The sequence below is a fragment of the Pristis pectinata genome, chromosome 8 (genome assembly GCF_009764475.1).
Source record: "Pristis pectinata isolate sPriPec2 chromosome 8, sPriPec2.1.pri, whole genome shotgun sequence".
Lineage (NCBI taxonomy): Eukaryota > Metazoa > Chordata > Chondrichthyes > Rhinopristiformes > Pristidae > Pristis > Pristis pectinata.
In genome coordinates this window covers 62903339-62923584 of record NC_067412.1, presented here as the reverse complement: position 1 = coordinate 62923584, position 20246 = coordinate 62903339, and the positions used below count along the sequence as shown (strand labels likewise).

At 39.5% G+C, this 20246-nt stretch overlaps 1 protein-coding gene across 4 annotated transcripts in view; it reads left to right on the top strand.

Moving 5' to 3' along the window:
• The window catches only part of pcdh11 (protocadherin 11), a 569766-nt gene that overhangs the window by 494296 nt on the left and 55224 nt on the right, over nucleotides 1–20246 (top strand). Inside the window, exon 4 of one of the 4 annotated variants that reach the window (XM_052021487.1) lies at nucleotides 9614–9667. The exons of 2 other annotated variants lie outside the window; for them this stretch is intronic. In XM_052021487.1, the coding sequence (XP_051877447.1) occupies nucleotides 9614–9667 (54 nt within the window). Of the gene's footprint in view, nucleotides 1–9565; nucleotides 9668–20246 lie in introns of all 4 variants that reach the window. One more of the 4 variants, XM_052021486.1, reaches the window with a different exon arrangement.

The window sequence follows — 20246 nt, the reverse complement described above, 5'->3', positions numbered from 1 at the left end:
ATGCAGCAGTCCCTCAGTACTGCACTTAAGTGTGAACCTAGATTTTGCAATAGCACTGTGGTGTCATATAAACTTATACCTTCCAGCTTGAACTGAGGTTGCCACCAAGCAGATATTTAAATGGTAACTGGAACATTCCTTAAAAAATACTTTAAGAATTGGGTTATATATCATAGGACTGGAAGCTCATGCTGATTGGGTGTTTATTCCAAATTCGTATCATTTTAGTGACCAATGGTACATTTCCAGTGAATTGAACAAATGTGATTTTGATTATAAATTTAAATAAATTGGACATTTCTGTTCACAGTCTACAAACGTTACAAATTGCCAGCTTTAATTCTGTGCACTTTACAGAGGTCATGCAATCAGAGCTGCTGTATCGCCACATAAAACACAGCTAGCATTGGAACGCTAATCTATGAACTGCACATATGAATTTTACAGATATTGATCTCAGATTTATAGCTAGATTTGGTAGGTCAAATTCAAATTATGAAATCAATAGGAAAAAATATTGAAATAGGTAATGCCTTACCTTGAGATAATCTGACACAGATGTGTGGGTTTTAATGCCATCAAGAAAACACATATCAACCCTTAGCAATTAAGAGACAGGGTTTACATAAGCATGAGGAAAAATATAAAGTCTTCAGACAAAGAAAAGTAATCTCTACTGGGTGTCAGCAGGTAAATGTGACAAGAAATAAAGATAACCTTATTCAAAAGAAAGTAATGAACCCTCAGCCATTCAATTTCTCAGCCTGTGAAAGCTCCATTTCTTTACAGAGTGACCCTACTGACCTAACAGACAGACAATAGATCTGAATCTGCTCCTGCTTTTGTTCTTTATAATTAAAACATATTGATTTTTCCATAGATATTTGTAAATGTACTGCTGAGCAAGCTATCCCAGAATAAGAAGAATCCACTTCAGGCAATAACCCCCAGTACTTTTGAAAAGCCACTTGAAGCTGTTACTATTGAACGTGGAAATGAACTTCTGTCAGAAGTTAGAGAAATTATGCATCACCTTTCACACCTCTCCTTAAAATCAAAGTGATATCCGCCTTTGTTATTCAAGATTTTACAGACTTTTTTCTTTGTGTCCAACTCTTGCAGGATAAGAAATTCAATGGTGATACATCTGCTTTTCAGGCAGTGAACAGATGTCTATATAATAAGTATGCAATGTGGGAGGTGGCAGACTCATTCCACTGGGAGATGTGCTGCCCGCCATTTTAGATTGAACTGCTCAATAGGTCCCAGATATTCATTAAATGATCACTAAAGGGGAATAATGTCCTGTTTCACTTGGGCTGCGGTTCTGGGTGATGTGCTGGGGCAGCCTTTGGGTCTGGGCAATGAAGGAGGACCAGAAAAAATGACAAGGGAAAGGAAGAGAAGTAAAACAGAAAGTGCTGAAAATACTCAGCAGGTCAGGCAGCATCTGTGGAGAGAGTTTTAACTTTTCCGGTCGATGACATTTCATCAGTACTTCCAGCATTTTATGTTTTAGTTCAGTTTTCTCACATCTGCAGGCTGGAGAAGGGGAAGGAGTGGGGAAGAAGGTCACATCTACAGTATGTCACCAGGTTACACAATCTAGCTTTACCTTATTAGACAGCAATAACCATGGTTCCTTGGATTCACAAAGAAGAGTGTCACTGAACCGAGTCACCTGCTTGAGACTTGAACTAGGGCACAGTCAACAGCACATGGAACTGTCAAGCTTACTTGTGTTAACTTTCATACAAGAGGCTCCTTCTAGGACATAGCTGGTTTTATCCAAAGCTTCAGCAACCGGTCTGCTGTTGAGTATGGCATTAGAGAGGTCACTAAGCAAGGACGATTGGCTACATCTCTCTCCCTTTAAGTAGGGAAAGACAGGATAAAACAGTACTAAGGTTGGCTTGCACTGGTGGCAGCATCAGGATACATGATTGCATTCAGGTTGCTCCATATCCATATCTATGACGCTATATCTGCTATCACCAGCCAGACATTTTCCTGGATGGAATATGTTTTATTTCCTTACAAGCAGCTTGTTTGTGACCAGCTGACAGTGCATTACACTGATTTTTGCCAACCATTTTGGCAGAGGTAATGATGTTCTTGTTCCAATTCTCTACACTGTCAATCAAGTCAAGGAGTTGCTGGCTGGCTATTGGTTAACAAGGTAGATTTTAGCCTTGATTCATATTTCATATCAGGAAACTTGAGCACTGTCATCCTTCCACCAGAAATGCTGGTCCCTTGTGACTAGCATTGTTCTAGTTGGTTTGAGTTATCATACAGAGGGTTGCTGAACAAATGTATACATTGCTAAGAGTGATGTGCAGCCAATCTTCATTTCCAGGGCTTTTGTGCTATATTTATTGGTGTGGCAAGATATAGGAAGTTTCTCAATCTTTCAAGGATTGCCTTCTTGGGATGTCCAAGAGTACTGAATGAGGGTGCTGCCTGGGTGTTTGTTGCCCTACACAACCTATAATTGTGAGGGGAGCAGTTTTGGTATGGTTCACAAGTGGGTGAACCTTTGGTATGAGGTACTGGTATCCTTTGGAATGGGTGCTGGGCAAGGCTGGTGGGACATAGCCCACCTGACCTGAACTTAAACCCAAACATTTTGTCAGAGTGTACACTTCCTTTTTACATTGAGTTTTCAATATCTTGGCATTGCTTTCAAAGCCAGTATTTATTGCCCATTCCTAATTGCCAATGAAAAGGTAGTGGTGAGCCACTTTATTGAACTGTTGCATCCTGGAATACTGCTGGGGAGGGATTTCCAGGATTTAGATATGCGACAATGAAGGACCAGTGATATAATTCCAATTCAGGATGGTGCATGATTCATAGGGAGACGTGCAGGTGATAGTATCCCCATGTGCCTGCTATCATTGTCCTTCTCAGTGGTAGAACCTTTGTGTTTAGGAGATGCTGTCAGAGTGAGTAACTACAGTGCATTTTATAGATGGTGCACATTTGAGCCATTGTGCACCAATGGAAGAAGGAATAAATGTTTAGTGTAATTGATTGGGAGCCATTCAATTGGACATGGATGGCATCAAACCTGTTGGTGCTGCACTCATCTTGGAAGTGGAAAGTATACTGTCATGCTTTTAATTGTGCCTTGTAGATGATAGAAGGGCCTTGGTAGGTCAGGAGGTGAATCACTTGCCACAGAGTACCCTACCTTCACATTCACAAACATTCAAAAGCATTTAGGAACCATTAAAAGTAAAAATAATATTAAGAATGATTAAAAATAATAAAAAAAAATTCACAGACTTTTAATAACAATTAAATACATTTAAATGAACTGAAGATACAGAAGATTTAGTGATCATTTCAGAAAACATAGCCTGCAGATGGTGGAAATCTGAAACAAGACAGGATATGCCAGAACTACTCAACAGGTCAGGCAGCATCAGTGGACAGAGAAATAGAGTTAAAGTTTTGTGTTAATGATTGTTCATCAGATACCACCTGACCTGGTGAGTATTTTCTGTTTCTTCGCTTACCATTTTCCCAGCAGCAGTTTCTGGCTGTGTTTATCAAAGGGACAGCTGAACTTTGGTCATTGGGCAGGTTTTCCAACCCAGGAGCAGGGAATTCCATGCAAGCCCTCACTGGCCTGTTGGATCCACGTGGACCTTTAAGCAGAGGACCTGCCCCTGATTGATAAATTTCTTTCAGTCCAGAGTTATATGTTTTGCCCTTATTTCACTGGCATACATACACAAACACCAAATGCAGAACAAAGCAGAAAGTTATCCCGTAACTGTGACCAACAATTGACAAAAATAATTCCCTCTTCATTCTCTGTGTCTTCTATGCATGTTTTACCTTTTCTGGTGCTCTTCCAGTGCACCTCTCTGAGAGCTACAACTGGAAGATGGAAAGATGCAGATCTGTAATTGAGACTGTTCAAATGAGGCTGGTAGGCAAGCTCCAGCAACTTTGAGTCCTGGGACCTTCCCTGTAGGAACTGTATGTGGGTTCAGCAGTCAGGCTGGGTAGCAAGCCCTGGGTGGGTTTTTGTTAAGCCAAGAATTCTTTCATCCCTACACTGGATGACAGGTGCATCCCCACTCTCCAAGGGGGCCTTGCCTTTGTTTCTTGTGGGTATTACTGTCTACAACAAATGCTTGCATTTACTTTATTTCCTTCAGCATGGAAAATAACTCTCAAGGCACTTTACAGCAGCATAAGAATACCTCAGTTGAAAGTCACATATAAGCTTTCAAACGCAAGAAGCCCCAGAGAGTGTCACTGAAAATAAAGTGGACTTGGAAGTGTAGACCATGTTGTGATGATTGTATAAAGCCAATTTGTTAATATCAAGATCTGCAAACGTAGATTAGATAATCAGTTAAACGATGCTGTTTGAGAAGCAGATATTGGACAGCACAGTCCTGCTCTTCAAAAAAGTGCCGGGGTATGATTTACAACCATGATTGTAAAAGGCCACAGTTTAAGGCTTTTCTGATATTGCAACATTGCAGTGAAGCATCAACCTCAACGTTGTACTCTAGTCCCTGGAGAAGGACTTCAACCCACAACCTGACTGGTAGCCGACAGTGCTTCCACTGAACCACAGATGACATTTTTGAAAGCTCATTACTTACTATCTTCGTAACCAAACCTGCACAATCCAAAGGAGTACTGAGAGTACACTGCCCTAAATAATAATCATATTTATATTGAAACCAAAGAATTTCAAATATAAAATATGTGTACACTCTATGGCAATAGGTTTGTTTTTCATATGGAAGAGAAAACAAAGTGGCCTGAAAATTAAAATGTATCTTAAAAACAAATTAAAATAGGGCATTAAGGGCGGTGTCAGTTTTGTGCAATGCTTCTAGGCGTGAAAATCCATTATGAGACTTGAGGCATAATGTAGGATTGGACTTGCACAGAAGTCTTTTGTCGGTGAGCTCCTACATTTGTGCACAATGGAGATTGCAGAAGAGATTGTGTTCAGGAACATAGTGGGGCAAGAGGGTTGAAGGGTGAGAGTTGTGGGGGAGAGGTTCACTGGAGGACTGGGTAGATCACAGTGAGGAAATTTAACAATGGGGTGTTTTGACTGGTCAAACAGATAATTGGAATTTTGTAAGGGTCTGGGAAGGTGTCAGTTTGGGAAATGATAAGAGGGTTACTCAGGCAAATGATCAGAACAGAGGGAGAAAGGTATAGTTGGAGAGATGACCAGGGTGGCAGTGAGAGATTAAGTGATGCTTGAGGACATTGACAGTACAAGGGGTGGTGGAGGGCGGTGGTGATTGCTGGTAAGAATGATTGCTAATTAAAGCAAAGAAGAATCTACCTGGAAGAAAAGCAGCTGTGGAACGGTTAGGTTATTATATAAAGCCTCAAACATCTGGTTAACATTTGTTTCATTGTTCTGGCATGAATCGCACAATGTTGCACAAGTGTGGTTCTACTTTTGAAATCACTGCATATGTCCAGAGGCCTCCCTGCAAATGAACATCATGTGCATAACAAAATTGCATTGTCCAGCCATTGTTTTTGATAAAGTTCTATTGCATGATGTACATAAACATTGCAATACATGGTAACTCATCAGTTAGTCCCTCACAGCTCCAGGGACCTGGAATGAATTCTGCCCTTGGGTGCTGCCTATCTGGAGTTTTTGCATTTCCTCCAGATGTTCTGGCATCCTCCCACATTCCAAAGACATGTTGGTGGGTTAGTTGCCTTCTGTAAATTACTCCCTGGTGCAGGTAAGTGACAAAAATAACAAAAAAGGGAAAGTTGTCATTTGAAGGAGAATAGATTACAGGGGAAGAAGACAAGGGGAAATTGGACTGACAGGGTTGCTATTCCTAAATCCAGCACGAACTCAGCGGGTTGAATAGCCTCCTCCTGTGTCAAAACTGACTGATCTCATGATTGATGATCAGAAATGTGATGCTTTTAATATCTTATTGCTATAGTATTGTAACAGAAAATCTGCTTTGTAGTTTTAAAATTGTACCTCTAAAATAAAGATCAAGTGAAATGCTAAAAGCAAAAAGAATGTAATCTATTGGCTTACAACGGTCCATGTTGTTTGAAATATGTTCTTGGTAGATGATGTATCCAATAATTATGTGTGCTGATGTTGCAGCTGAGTGTGTTGCAGTGTTTAATGAAACTCTACCATGTGGTGGAGTTTACCCTGTCACTGTAGGATTGTGGTCACCATGTCACTGTTAGTGATGACTATATGATGCCAGCCTTATTTGGATTTATTGTAGGTACCCACTGGATAACTGTGTTCACATAGCATCAAACCAAATCCCTAACAAACAACTCTCTTCACCTGATGTTCCTACAATTACACATTACATGTGCATGTTTACACAGCGCCATCTTGTTTCTACTTATATTTGCTCATTACATCCAAGTCCATTCAAGCCATGACACAATGATAAAGTGTCATTATAAATAACAATTAAAATTAATTGAAAATTATTGAATAAGCACAGAACAAATTGCACATTATCATTAGCTAATAAATAAGTGCTGCAGAATGGCAGTGCCACTGAATTTTTGCTACGTCATTCTTCCAGTTATCTCCTTCTTGTTTTTCTTTTTCATGGGTTGGGATATTTAGGGCCCATGTACGTCAATGCAAATATGGAAGATCGCCACTGGTAGCACATTTTGACTTAATTTTTTGAAGTACAAAGGGATGCAGGCACTTTGGGATACATGTCAGAATCAGATTTGTTATCACTGACTTATATGATGTGAAATTTCTTGTTTTGTGGGAGCAGTACAGTGAAAAGACATAAAAATTACTATAAATTACAAAAATAAATAAATAGTGCAAAAAAAAGGAATAATGAGGTAGTGTTCATGGGTTCATGAACCGTTCAGAAATCTGATGGTGGAGAAGAAGAAACTGTTCCTAAATCATTGAATGTACAACATGTGCAGGTATAAATTTATTCAAAGCACCTCTGGATTCTTCTGTAGTTTTCACTGTTTTGTGCTGAATTTTTAAATAGAATGCTCAGGTGATTCCATTAATTCTATCCCATGCAAATAACAACTGCTGTTTACACACTCTCACAAATGTTCCATCAAACCTTTTTTTTCTAAATTACCGGTTGATATATCCAGCTTGCTGTGCACTAGACAGTTGCTTCTCTCTGTTTACTCCATTCCCTTCATATATTGGCTGAGAAATTCTAATACTCCCTAATTGGTGCACTGAATGGGCATAGTAGCAGAACACTAATGACTGTCTTTAGCTTTGGTCCGAACTGCAAACCTTAGTTCTTAATCAAAATGTGCGACTATTCAGTTCCAAGGCTGAGCTTGGGTTGGTGGGGCTGGAGAAGGGACAATGGGATACATGGTTGGTTGAGTGTTCAGGGCTGAGATGGCCAATTCAGCCCAATTGCATCATTGCTCTGGCCAAGGAAGTGGGTGGGGTAGCAGGGAAAGACCTGAAGCCATCAGAGCCTCGTTCTGTCCATTGGTCTTGAGGGTGTGGGTGTGAAACATGGGGCGGGGGTGGGGAATGCTGTTCGTTGGGTTGAAAGAGAGGGTTCACACTGATGATCAGGCTGAGGACAAAATGGAAGCGATGGAGTCTGAGGACTGCATTGGAGCATTTGAAGAGCTGGGATTGGGATCAGTGGGTAGTGGGTTAAGTTAGTGCCATATTGAGTAGGTGGTCATGAGAGATAAACAAACTTAACTGATAGAGCTACCTGTCTGGCACTGCCATAGGAAGGCAAAGAAGTTCCGGGAGTGCCCTGCAATGATCTCTCTCAGAAGCAGTAATCAAAGTTCCTCAGCAATTTCCTGAGAAAGAGTTGCAATGACATCATACTGTGTGTGTCTCTCACATGGACATCACAACAGGAGCAGAAGGGGGACTCATGACCACCTCCGAGCTCCGAGTTTTCAAGTAACATAAAACAGCCCAGAAACAGTCAATACTATGTTTCACTCAGAAGTAAAAACAGTTTTCATTTGCACAATATACTTGTAACATTTCAGGAAATTTCATCTTCTGAGTTTTTTTTGTTTGAATGTTGGAGGCTGGAGGCATAATACTCAAAGACAATGCTACCCACTCTTGCCATTCACATCGTTATTCTTTGCTGCAGAGGTTGCTGGATAGCAAAGTGGGAAACCTCAGCTGAATTTCCTTTCCCCTTATCAATTCAGAGCATATTGTGGTGCTCAAACTGCCATCCTATCTGATCTCAGCAAGCTCAGCGGAGAAAAGAGATTTTGCTCATGATTATTGTAGGTCTCCATGATTGAGTTTCAAACTGGAGCAGTTGCCAAATGAGCCATTTCTCCCTCTACAGATCTTATACCATCTCTTTCCTCTTTGTTTCTTTCTCCTTCCTTTGTTCTGGTATTTCTCAGCATTGAAAGATGCTTGCTAAAATTCTTTGAGGAAGCCACTTCATCAATTTGTTTTCTCTGAATTATTAGCTCCAAGGCAATGAAAAAACTCATTTTTGGACAACTGCAAAGTGTCTTTGCCCTTTTCTGAATCTTGCAAGCTGCAAAAGTCTCTTCAATAAATCTATCTATATGGGTTAATCTAAATAAGCTATTACCCAATTGATTAGAGGTATTCCAGAGAAATCATCTGTAGGAGGGATGCTTGAGCTGTCAGCAGAATTCCAAGGTGCTCCGTGATTAGAGATGAAGTGCTATGATTGGCTTTAGAAAATATGGTGATTTATGATGCGATATGATGTGTTAACAAAGAATATCAGAACCTTGAATCATGCCAAGGTAAAACAAAGAATGAGTTTCTGTTGGAAATGTGGACTATCCTGTGTGAAGATATTACATATATGCTAATAATAATAATATTTTCAGTCTGGATATTAATAGATTTCATGCCAGAATTACTGCATTCAAAACAATTTTAGGACACAGTTGATTAGTTCATTTTAATGCTGGCAAATACTCGACAATGGACAAATGTTGTGTTAATATTCAGCACTGTAGTCCATCATGAAAGAATTGTAGATTAAGCATAGTAAACTAATGCAAGTCAGAATTCCTGAACAAACACTGACTGTGTGTCTGCCCTGTGAAAACCCATACCACGTTTTACCTTGTCTTGGCTCAGTTTTGTCATCTGCTGTCTGTTAATGACAATGTAATGCATTGGTAAAATGTACATTGTATGTGAATCTGTTTGTGTGAAACAGGCCCCTCTGCCACTGGGAACATCATCTTCCTGATATTTTAGAATTTACAGTATGTCTGGGGTCTCGGCTCAGTAATTGTCAACAAGAAAGACCCGCTGAGAATGTTGCTGTTTCTGAGCTTTCATTAGTAACTTGCTAACTAGAAATGATAACACTAACTTTGACAAGCCATTCCAGTAGGTGTATTTTTATTTATCACAAATGGGAAAACGGCATTGTCTCTCATAGATGGTAATGAGCTCACATAAAATTGGCCTGCTGTTCAGACGGGCCTGTAGTATCACCTTGCCTGCTATTTGCAAATGTTGGCAGATTGTTATTACTATTCTCAGTATTTGTATTATTGTTATTATTAGGGGGTTTGTGTATCTCTGAAAGTTCATTTCGTTGTCCTGGTTCCACAGAACATCGCAACGTTCACCTGAATGTGGAATCAAACGTGAACCCTCCCATAAGGGGTATGTATGATGTCATTCCTGTGCACGTACTTGTCTTATGATATCATTTGCAACAACTTCAAATGATGATGGTTGAACCAGGAGGTCAAAAATCCCAGCCAATAGAGGAACTGAATTCCTTTCACACACACCCTTGGCTTGCTTTCCAAATTGCTGCTTAATTAGGATAAATCAATGGGAAGATGCATGCAGGTACTAATTAAAATGCACTACTTAATGCTATGTTAATTTGAAAACTGGTTGATAAAATTATATATTAAATATGAATATATAACACATTTTACTACAAAACAATTGGGGATGTACCAATTGATGTATCCATTTATTTATCACCACCTTTTGACCCCCTGGTACTGATCAGCTGCTCCAAGGCACACACCACCCACCCCCTACCAAAAAGTTGAGTTGCTGTTTTCATGGACTCACCAGCACTGAATATACAGTATAGATTTAGAACTCGCTAAGGAGCATCTTAAGGTGACTTAAAGAGACAGTATCCTTCAGTCCAGCAAGGTTGTTGAACACAATGTCAAAAAAGATTGAATCTGTTCAACATGCGGTATCTTATTCAAGTGCTTAAGCCCCTAGGCAAAGCTTCATATGCTTTCTGTTAAAAAAAATCTTTTTAAGTGCTACGACATAATTCTTGCAGCCACTCAAATGAGAAAAAAAAGATAGGCAATTTTTGCAGTAGGGCTGAATCCTGGAAAATACAGAACTACTTTGGTCCAAAATTGTGTACTTGAATCAGAATTGTATTTGGAATGGATGCTTTCCGTAATCTACTAAAGTGATTGGAATTGTTCACTGGTATTCTCTGACTACACTATGTTATTTATAGGAGTGACTTGAAATATATTGTATGTATGAATTGAGAATAGGTATTGTATGAAGTACAGTTTGAACTTAATTATATAAACCAAAATATTTCAGCTAACAAGAAATACTGTCTCTTTATGACAATATGTGCCTATTTTTAATCGGATCCAGCATCTAAGATACAGCAGGTATTTACAATCGGTCTGATATTCCGTCTGCCTTTTAATAATGGAGGCCTTTTCCATTTTATTTGTTGACTGGATTTACTGTTCCATGAGAATCATTTGCAATCAAGTCAACTGAAGTGGCTCGAATGACAGTGAAGTCCCAAAACAAAAATGCACTGAAAATAAGCTGAAGTTCAACAGACTGAGTTGTTGTCACATATGATGACTGATGTGCCTTAACACCTTCTGGTTTGAACCAGAGTAGTGTGTCAGTGAACAGTGTCCCTGGTCTTCTCATTAAATGTCACTGTCAGTTTATCGGAATCATTCATATGAAAAGTAAATTTATTATACTGGAGCTGTCGTTCTGCATCTCCATATGTACGAGCTGCATTTGGAAAGAGGTTTCCATGACATTTTGATTGTAGTTGGACTTGTTTTCTCTAGTTTTGTAGTACCATATATTGTGCCCTTTCAAGCTGACAGCAGAGAGGCAAACTGCTTGATATGTTTCCATATCAACATATCAAAAAATGTGTTTGCTATTTTAAAGGGCCACTAAGCTCAAAAGAGAAGGAACTATTTTAGCCCATTAGTCCTTCTACCGTCTTTCAAAGTAAGGGCCCATGTTTTTGTTTCTCTGGTCTAGTGATAAATTTAACTAAGCAGTTTGTTGTTGGTGATCTCTATTTTTCCCCATAAAATAGAGAATAACACCCATAAAGATTTTTCATCAATGTGCAGCCTCATTGGTGTGCTCATTAGAATATCCACATATAATGGCAGCTGGCACCATGGTCACAGAAGAGCAAGGAAAAATACTGTGACTATCTAACCTTTCTATGCCCCTCATGATTTTATAAACCTCCATATGGTAACCCTCAGCCTCTTTTACTCCAGGAAAAACAGTCCCAGCCTATCCACTCTCTCCTTATAATTCAAGTCCTCCAGTTCAAGCAACATCCTTGTGAATCTTTTCTGCACTCTCTCTAGCTTATCTCTCAAGCCTCCTCTTCATTCTTCTAAACTTGAGTACATGGAGGCCCCGTCTGCTTAATATCTCTTCAAAAGACAAATCCTGCATCCCAGAAATAAACCTAGTGAACCTCCACTGCATTCCCCCTGCGTCCCATATATTCCTTCTTAGGGCAAGGTGACCAGACTGTACACAATATTCCAGATACTCTTACAAAAGAGATCAGATTACTTTAAGAAATGGCATCATTGTATTCCAGTGGCATTATCTGGGTCATCAAATATGAAATCTTTGAAGCAAAAATAATTCTAGTCAAAAAGCAAAAAAAAAAGCAGATGCTGGAAATATGAACTATAAACAGAAAATGCTGGCAATACTCAGCAAGTCAGACAATGTCTATGGAGAAAGAACAGAATTCATGTTTCAGGTTGGTGAAGAAAAAGTTCATCAAACTAAATGTTAACTCTGCTTTTATCTCTCCACAGTTGCTGCCAGAGCTGTTGAGTATTTCCAACATTCTCTGTTTTTATTTAGGTAACTCCAGTCCCTGGTTCAAATTCCTGGCAGATTAAATGAGATCACCTAATGATTTTATGCTTTTTGCCAGGTAATGCTCCAGGGAACTATAACTTGCTATCATTTTACATCTTTTCCTAAAATGACACTAACTTGAAAAATGGTGTTTCCAATTCTTTCTAATTTCAGTAAAATAAGAAACTCTTACTTTTTTCTATTGTATTAGAACTTCCAGTTAACAATACAAGCCTAACTAGGACTAATTCTAGAATGATTCTAAGCAAAATTATGGAGCAATGCAGTTTTAAATATCTGCAGGCTTAAACTGAGATGCAAATTTTAGACCACAGAGAAGTTCCATTCAGGGCTGATTTGAAATAGCTTTGCCTGGAGATTAAATTTTTACATTGAGCAAAGTGACTTGAGAATTTCATCATCTTGTTAATCTTTAATCAATGTTGCCCTTCATTGCTTTATGGAAACTGGAGGCCATTTTGACTCTAAAATTAAATTACTACTTGATTTCACTCAGCATGATATAATCCAGGAACTCAAGCTCCTTTTTATATAAAAAATGAAACGCCATCTAAGTGATCTCAATGTAACTATTTCAAGGAAGATATATAATTTTGGAACCAGGGCCGCAAAGTGTTCATGGCTCTGACTTGAAGAATGCAGATTGTCCACGCTTCCCATTTTGTGATTTCCCCCCAGCACCCAGATTTGGTGTGCTGATGACACCTCTACAAGCATGCAAGTTGTCAGTATTCTGAGGTCTAACAGGATAGGATGCCATGGACTAGGACCAAAACTTTTGGGTAGAGGAATGAGCTGTAAAACTTTCTCGTGGCGTAACCAGTTGACAATTTATCTTTGACCATAATTTGTACCTTTCTAGTGAATTACGTTGAACTTGACTGTGAAGAAACATCTCATTCAACCAGTCAGGTGTGTCCTCCACACAAGCCTCCTCCGACATTACACATAATTAATTTAGTTCGAGAGCTGCTAAGACAGGGCAATGTGGAAAGTACACGCAGAGCACAGTTTTCTTTACATGGACAGTTTGACCACAATGACATGTCCAAACAATGCACATAATAGACATGTACAATAATATTCCATAGTAGCTTTGAAGAAATGTCCCAATCCATTTTTTTTTCTTTCAAATTGTTTTTTTTCTCATACCATACCAATTTTCCATTTTATATTTGTTTGAATGGTGTTATGACAAGTGGATAAATTTATTGTTCTTTATGAGGTACCAAGTAATCCACATTTTTTATTGGCTGAAGGAACAAAATAGAGAAAAATTCTAATCGGAAATTCACAGTTGAATGTGGCGTAATGTTTGTGATTTGTAACCAAACTTTACATTATGTACCAAAGAAGTTAAAACTTGTCAGAGAACATAAACAGTCTATTTGGTCTTCTGAAACACTTTGTAAAATACTATCAAAACAAATCTGTATGCAGCAGAATGATTGGCTATTTTAGATGCTGTGCTGCAGGTTGAAAAGGTGTGGGTAGGAGCAAGCATTGCTTGTAGTGAGAGTTCATAACCTCCAGCCTGACATCAGTGAAAGTGCCAATTAGAGACCATAATTTGGCATTTTTCCATGGAAAAGGATGGAGAATTGGAAGAATATCTTCAAGAATGCTCTCACACGCTCACTAAAGCTGGAATTGGCAGCAAGCCACAGAATGATACCGCACAGAAGGTTGTCATTTTGCTCATGGGGTCTGTGCTGGCTCTTTGAAGTAGCAATGCAAACAGTCCCACCTTGCATAAATTCCCCATAGCGTTGTAATCCTTTCCTTTTCAAGTGTAAGTCTAATTCTGTTTTGAACATTTTCCATGTTCCATTTGTCTTAGCTCTCAATGGGATGAAAGGCTATAAGGGGAAAAGACATAAGTCCAAAAATTGGATTAATTATCTCCTATTTTGTAGGTGCTAATTGTGCAAAAATTGATTTAAACCGGAGTTTGACCTCCACACCACATCTCATCATTGGCCAAACACCTTTGATCCCCTTCTGAATGAAACTGGGGCTCTGATGTTGGAACAACAACTGCTGTACGACAGTCATAAAAAAAGAGGGTGCATCTTACTGAAATCCCCAGTTAGGCAAATTAAAGGATCGCCATTCTGATTTTGATATTTTGCGCACAACATCTGATAGACTCATGGTCAAAATATTCCAAAAGACACTTTTCCCCACTCCATCATTATACAGCACCTTATGCACAGTGCATCACATTGTGATCTCTGTCTTACTGCTAATAAAACACCGTGCAGTGGTATCAGGCAAGTGCCACGGGATTGCATCAGGGCAAATGATCACATGGGCAGGGTTGTTTCCCCTTCTCCCACATTTTCCCTCACTTCCATGGTGATATTTTATGCAACTTATCTGTGGCTGCCATGGAGGAGGTTTCCTTAGAGACAAATGCAGAGAGCTTGACAGTGCAGTGACTCTCTGCAGCTCTGTCTAGAACTCTGCTGGTGCCGTTTTAGTGCAGGTTTCTGGATGTAAACCGCCCTAACATTGTTTGAAATATCCTTATGGTCAGCGTAACAATATCTTCACTGGTGACCTAACTCAGTGTTTGTGTAAAATAGAACGATGGTTTAGCATATTACAAAATCCATTTCCAGGCAATAATATACACAGGGCAAAATTTTAAATGACTATAAAGCTAATTCACATTCCCAGCCTCATTTTTCTTTGCCCTGCCAATGTGCTTTCAGTGATCTGGGTCTTCAGCTCTTTAATTCCCTCCCCAGATTTCTCAATCTCTCTGTCTCTCTCTTCTCCTTTGAGGTGCTCCTTAAAACATTAGAGGAATAGTGATGCAACTCATAGAGCTGCTGCCTCACAGCTCCAGCAACCCATTATCAATCCTGTCCTCCAGTGCTGCCTGGGTGGAGCTTGCACGTTCTACCCACGACTGCTTGGGTATTCTCTGTGTACTCTGGTTTTTTCCACATCCTAAAGGCAAGTAGGTTGGCTACTGCCAATTGTCCCGAGTGCATTGGTAAGTGGTAGAATCTGGGAGAGGGTTGATGGGCATGGGGAGAATAAAATGGGATTAGTATAAGTGGATGGTTGAAGGTCAATATAGGCATAGTGGGCTGAAGGGCCTGTTTTTGTGCTGTATGAATCTGTGCTCCAAAGGGTAGATAGGGTTAATGTCATGTTCCAGTATTAACATTAGGAAAATTTTCCTTGGCTTCCACTCATTATAATCCAACAAACCGTTTCTAGAATTTTGTGAATATTCGGTAAAAGTAAGGGTAGAAATTCTGCTAGGATGGGAATTCATCTTCAGTCACTTGAGCTCAATGTGCAGTATTGTACTGGCTTAATGCTGTACTTCCTTTCCAAAATCTGGTTCCATCAGTGTGTCCTTGATGGATGGTGTGGACTCAGTGGGCCAAAGAGCTTACTTCCATGTTATATGACTCTGACTCTTATGTTTCCTTTCAACAAAGCTTTCGGTTACCTTCCTAGTGTCTCGCTCTTTTTCTCAGCAACAATTCTTTTTGCCTGGAGACTTCCAACTGTGCTCAATGGCACTAGTCTAGAAATTCTAGTGTACCCATTGGTGTCCAAGATTTTGGCCATAACAGGTTTGGTATTGCACCTTGTTGCAGTTGAAATTGTATGGCCCATTCCCCCTCTCCCAAGAATGGGTTCAGGAGGTTGGGTACAGGTGTGATTGGGGTGGGAGAGGGTGAAACCCACCATTGTGCTGGGGGATGTCACATGGTTGGGATGAATAACTGGGTTAGCAGATTGTTATGGAGTGTGATGAGATCCAGGACTGGCAAATTATTGTGGGAGCCAGGTAAAGGGATTGCCCAGGTTTGGGGAATCAAGAACTAGAGGGCATAGGTTTTAGGTGAGAAGGGAGAGGTTTAATAGGAACCCGAGGTGCATCTTTTTCACTTAGAGCGTGGTCCATCAATGGAATGAGCTGCCTGAAAACATGGTTGAGCCAGGTACACTAACAACATTTAAAAGGCACTTGGACAGGTACATGGATAGGAAAGGCTGAGAGGGATATGAGCCAAATGCAGGCAAATGGGACCAGCTTAAATGGCATCTTGGTCAGCGTGGACCAGTTGGGCCAAAGGGCCTGTTTCCATGCTGTATGGCTCTATGACCAGGAGGGCACTTCTGTTGAGAGACAATGGGTCAATGAGGACAATAGGCAAGATGGAGATTTTCAGATGCTGGGAGTGGTGGGATCAAGCAGCAGGAAATGAGGAGTTGAGGATTTGGGACCATGCAAATCAGAGAGTAAGGAGAATTGTCTGGCATTGGAGGTTACTTTTAATCTGGATGGAGGTGCATGGCAGACCCAATAAGTGAGTCAATCAGTAAGTAATTTACTTTGGTAATGTAGTTGCTAGTTCTGGGAAGGCCAATAATGGAGTCCTCTAGTACAGGAGGATCCATGTTCCTTTGGAATACTCCAAAATGAGCATTGCATGGGAAATCAAGTCATTGCATGCACTCCAATGAAGAAATTATATTGACTTTGCAGGTTTATCTGACACCCAGCTGTGTCAGGTAAAGATTGCCGTGGAGTGATCATTATGTTATTCTGCCTCAGGAAAAAGCAATTTCCTATTGCATATAACAGAAAAAAAATTGTATATGTTGTATTAACAAGTAGCTATATAAATCCAGGTGTGGCTGACAGGAAACATCTCATGTGAGCAATGTGAATTCAAAGGTTGGGATTGCATTGCGCAGATAATTTCGCAAAGCGTGTAATTGAATTTCATGCTCAGAGATTAAGGCTCACTGGCACCCACAATACAGTAGAATGTTGACCATTATCCATTTTTTACAGATCCATGGCAACAAATACTAAATTTAGATTAGAATAAACATTAAAAACTAAATCTACACAGTACAGCACACTGGAAGTCTTGCACTTTGGAATAAAGTTGGTGGCAGTGAAAGGGTTGATACAATAATTCAAGACAGGAATAATTCCACTTGGAAAAATGTGAATTAATAAATGAGAGCCACTATGGATTTGCTAAAGGCAGGAGTTTTTTTGAGCAATTTCATTGGGATCTTTGATGAAATAATGGTTGGACTGATGACAATTGTATGGTTAACGTGTTTATGGGTTCTCAAAAGGCATAGAATCACAGAATACCTTTATTCGCAAAATCAAAGCTTATGACATTAAAGGGGCAGTGACAGCATAGTTACAGAATAGGCTAAAAGACGCTGAACAGGTCAGGCAACATCTGTGGAAAGGGAAGCACAGTTTTTCAAGTTGGAGACCATCACAACTTTTGCCTGACCTGTTGAGTGCTTACAGCATTTACTGTTTGTATTTCAGATTTCCAGCATCTGCAGTTTTTTTTAAATTTCAGAGTAGTGACTAATTGTTTTCCAAACTGAAGAGAAGTATAAGTTGATGAAAGCCCACAAATGAGTATAAGGTCCATAGTTTCCTTAATACCAAGTTAGTGGCAGACTTCAAGAGATCCAAGAAAGAAAGGTGAATTAGGCTGATACATGTTGATTAAAGTATAATGCAGAGTAGAATTTACTGTCACATTTTAGTCAGGAGCCTGTGACAATTTAAACTAGGTAACACAACTTTAAAATGGAAGCATGTACAGTTATTCCCGGTAAGGTACATGCATATAACTTTAGTGGCAGGAGAATTTGAGAAGACTCTTTAGATATAAGGGATACCTGAGTTTATTAATATAGAGTACAAAAGCAAGGTTGTGCTGAACTTTGTAAGTCAAAGGTTAGGCTCCAAATGGAGGATTGCTTCCAATTCTGAATACAACACCAGGGAGGCTTTAGAGAGTATGCAGAAGAGGCTGACTGGAATGGTAACAATGGTTGGTTGGAATGATTAAAAATATCAACCTCTTCAACTTGCAGTTGCAGTGTTCAAAACCAACAAATAAAGAGGCTGTGTCTAGAGATACAAGCTGTACCCAAATAATGCATGAGTTCTGATTTTACAGATGTCCATAAGTTGATGTTGTCCATAAGTCAGAAAATACACAAAAATCACTTGCTATGGTAACCATACCTCCACACTGTTGTAATGAATGGCATCAAAAGCACATGAGACTGATAAGAAAGAATCATTACTGGAAGTGGAGAGAGAGAGGAAACTAATTCTGCTGTTCATAGGAACGAACAAATATATGTACATTGGACTTCTGAATGTAATATGATGGTAACACGTACGTATGTAAGGGAGTCCATAGGTCAGGCATTCATAACCTGGGAGCAGTCTATAACCAGAGGACTCAGTATAAAGGTAGTTGGTAAAAGAATCAGAAGTGAGATGAACATTTTTTTCAGTGTTTGTGAACAGGAATCACATCACAAAAGAATGGTGGAAGCACATTTAAAGATAATTTTCAAAGAGAAATTGGATAAGTATTTGAAGGGGAAATTAATTCTGAGGATTTTGGAGGACAAAAAAATCAGGTGAATGGGATGACGAACAACTCTTTTTATGAGCTGATGTTGGCACAATGAGTTGAATGCCCTCCCTTGGTGCTCCTTCATTCTATCATTTTATAAAGTTGGCTGCCACCGTTACATTTGGAACGCATGCTGCGTTATTTAAATTTACATTATAATGACATTAAAAGTTGATATAAGCCTGAAGCATTCAGGAGAAGCACATCAATCGAGTTATATACAATTCTGATGTAAGAACCATTCTGATTTGATGTACACCTATGCCCCGAGTGGGAGCTTCAACTAACCTGCTTAAATCGCAGCTCTTTGCATTTATTCTGCAATTGGCCAGCTGAACAAAACCCCTGTGGGTTGGAGCTTTTCCACAGCATGACCGCTGTTTTGTATTGTGTGAGCAGGAGGATGAAAAGAAAATCAGGAATACTGAAATGCAGGGAATGCACAGAAGATCAATTATTGTGTTGAACAAATCTGTGGGCTTCTACAGATCCACTGCAAAATTTCTGATACTTCCAGTCTATGTACGTTCAGTTACAAGCCAGTTCTCTGCCTCCCCCAGTATGCTGTAGCTCTTCAAGTACGCTTCAGCATCCAGTCCAAAGAACTCTTTCTCTTCCCTTTTAAGTGCTTGTTGCAAACATAAATAACACAGTCTTGCATCATTCCCCTACATTCACTTGGGAAATCAATATTTGTGTACAGGAGCACAGAGAATAAACAAGCCAAGAAAATACTGGCAAGGTTTTGTGTATAAAACAAATATTTATCCCATGGAATAATCACTCTCAAGATTATTAATCTATGAAAGAAAACTCTGCAAAATGGCAGAAATATAACATTAACATGCTAACTGTATTTAAGGGTGGGGGAAGAGGGGTAACCAAGAACATTTTTTAGATCATATTTGGAATTTGTAACCTGGGAGAAAGACAATAGAAGTCTTGCATTTATGCAGCAGTTTACACACCTCCAGATATCCCTAGTCACAGAAATTGAAGTTGTTTGGAAGTGTAGTCAATGTTGTAAATCAGGAAAATGTCAGAGCAATTTAGCCTTCAAACATTCTCCTATTTTCCCCAAAATCTCTATCCGCCTCCTGTCCTGAAGGAGTAAAGACTCCATGGACAGTGAATACTTCAACCAATCAGCCATCCTTCACGTGTGCGTGAATATTGTCAATAACCAGCAGCAACCTGCAGTCCTTGGAACTCCCTTGATTTTGCTGTCACGTGTCCACTTTGCAATTGCTGGTAGTGGGGCCTTGGGGTCATTTTCCTTTGTCCTCATCAGGAATGTTGAGGAGCCCTACAGAATTCTCATATCACCCCAGACATGTTTTTGCCTCAGAACTGTTTCAACAAGGAATTTGATGAAACCTTTCTTTAGGCTTAAAGTGTATGAAAATGGTCTTAATGTAAAAACAATGATTTTTGTGGGACATTCACACAAGGCTTTCTTTTATTTGGTAATTTGGCTCACATAATGTCACTTTTGGCATGTGCTTGAATTTGTATAAAAAAATATAATATTAATGAAAATGGGAACGTAGCGTGGATACAAAGTCCGTGGTTCTCATGTCTGGCTCCTCTGTGCATCTGATACATCACGTATG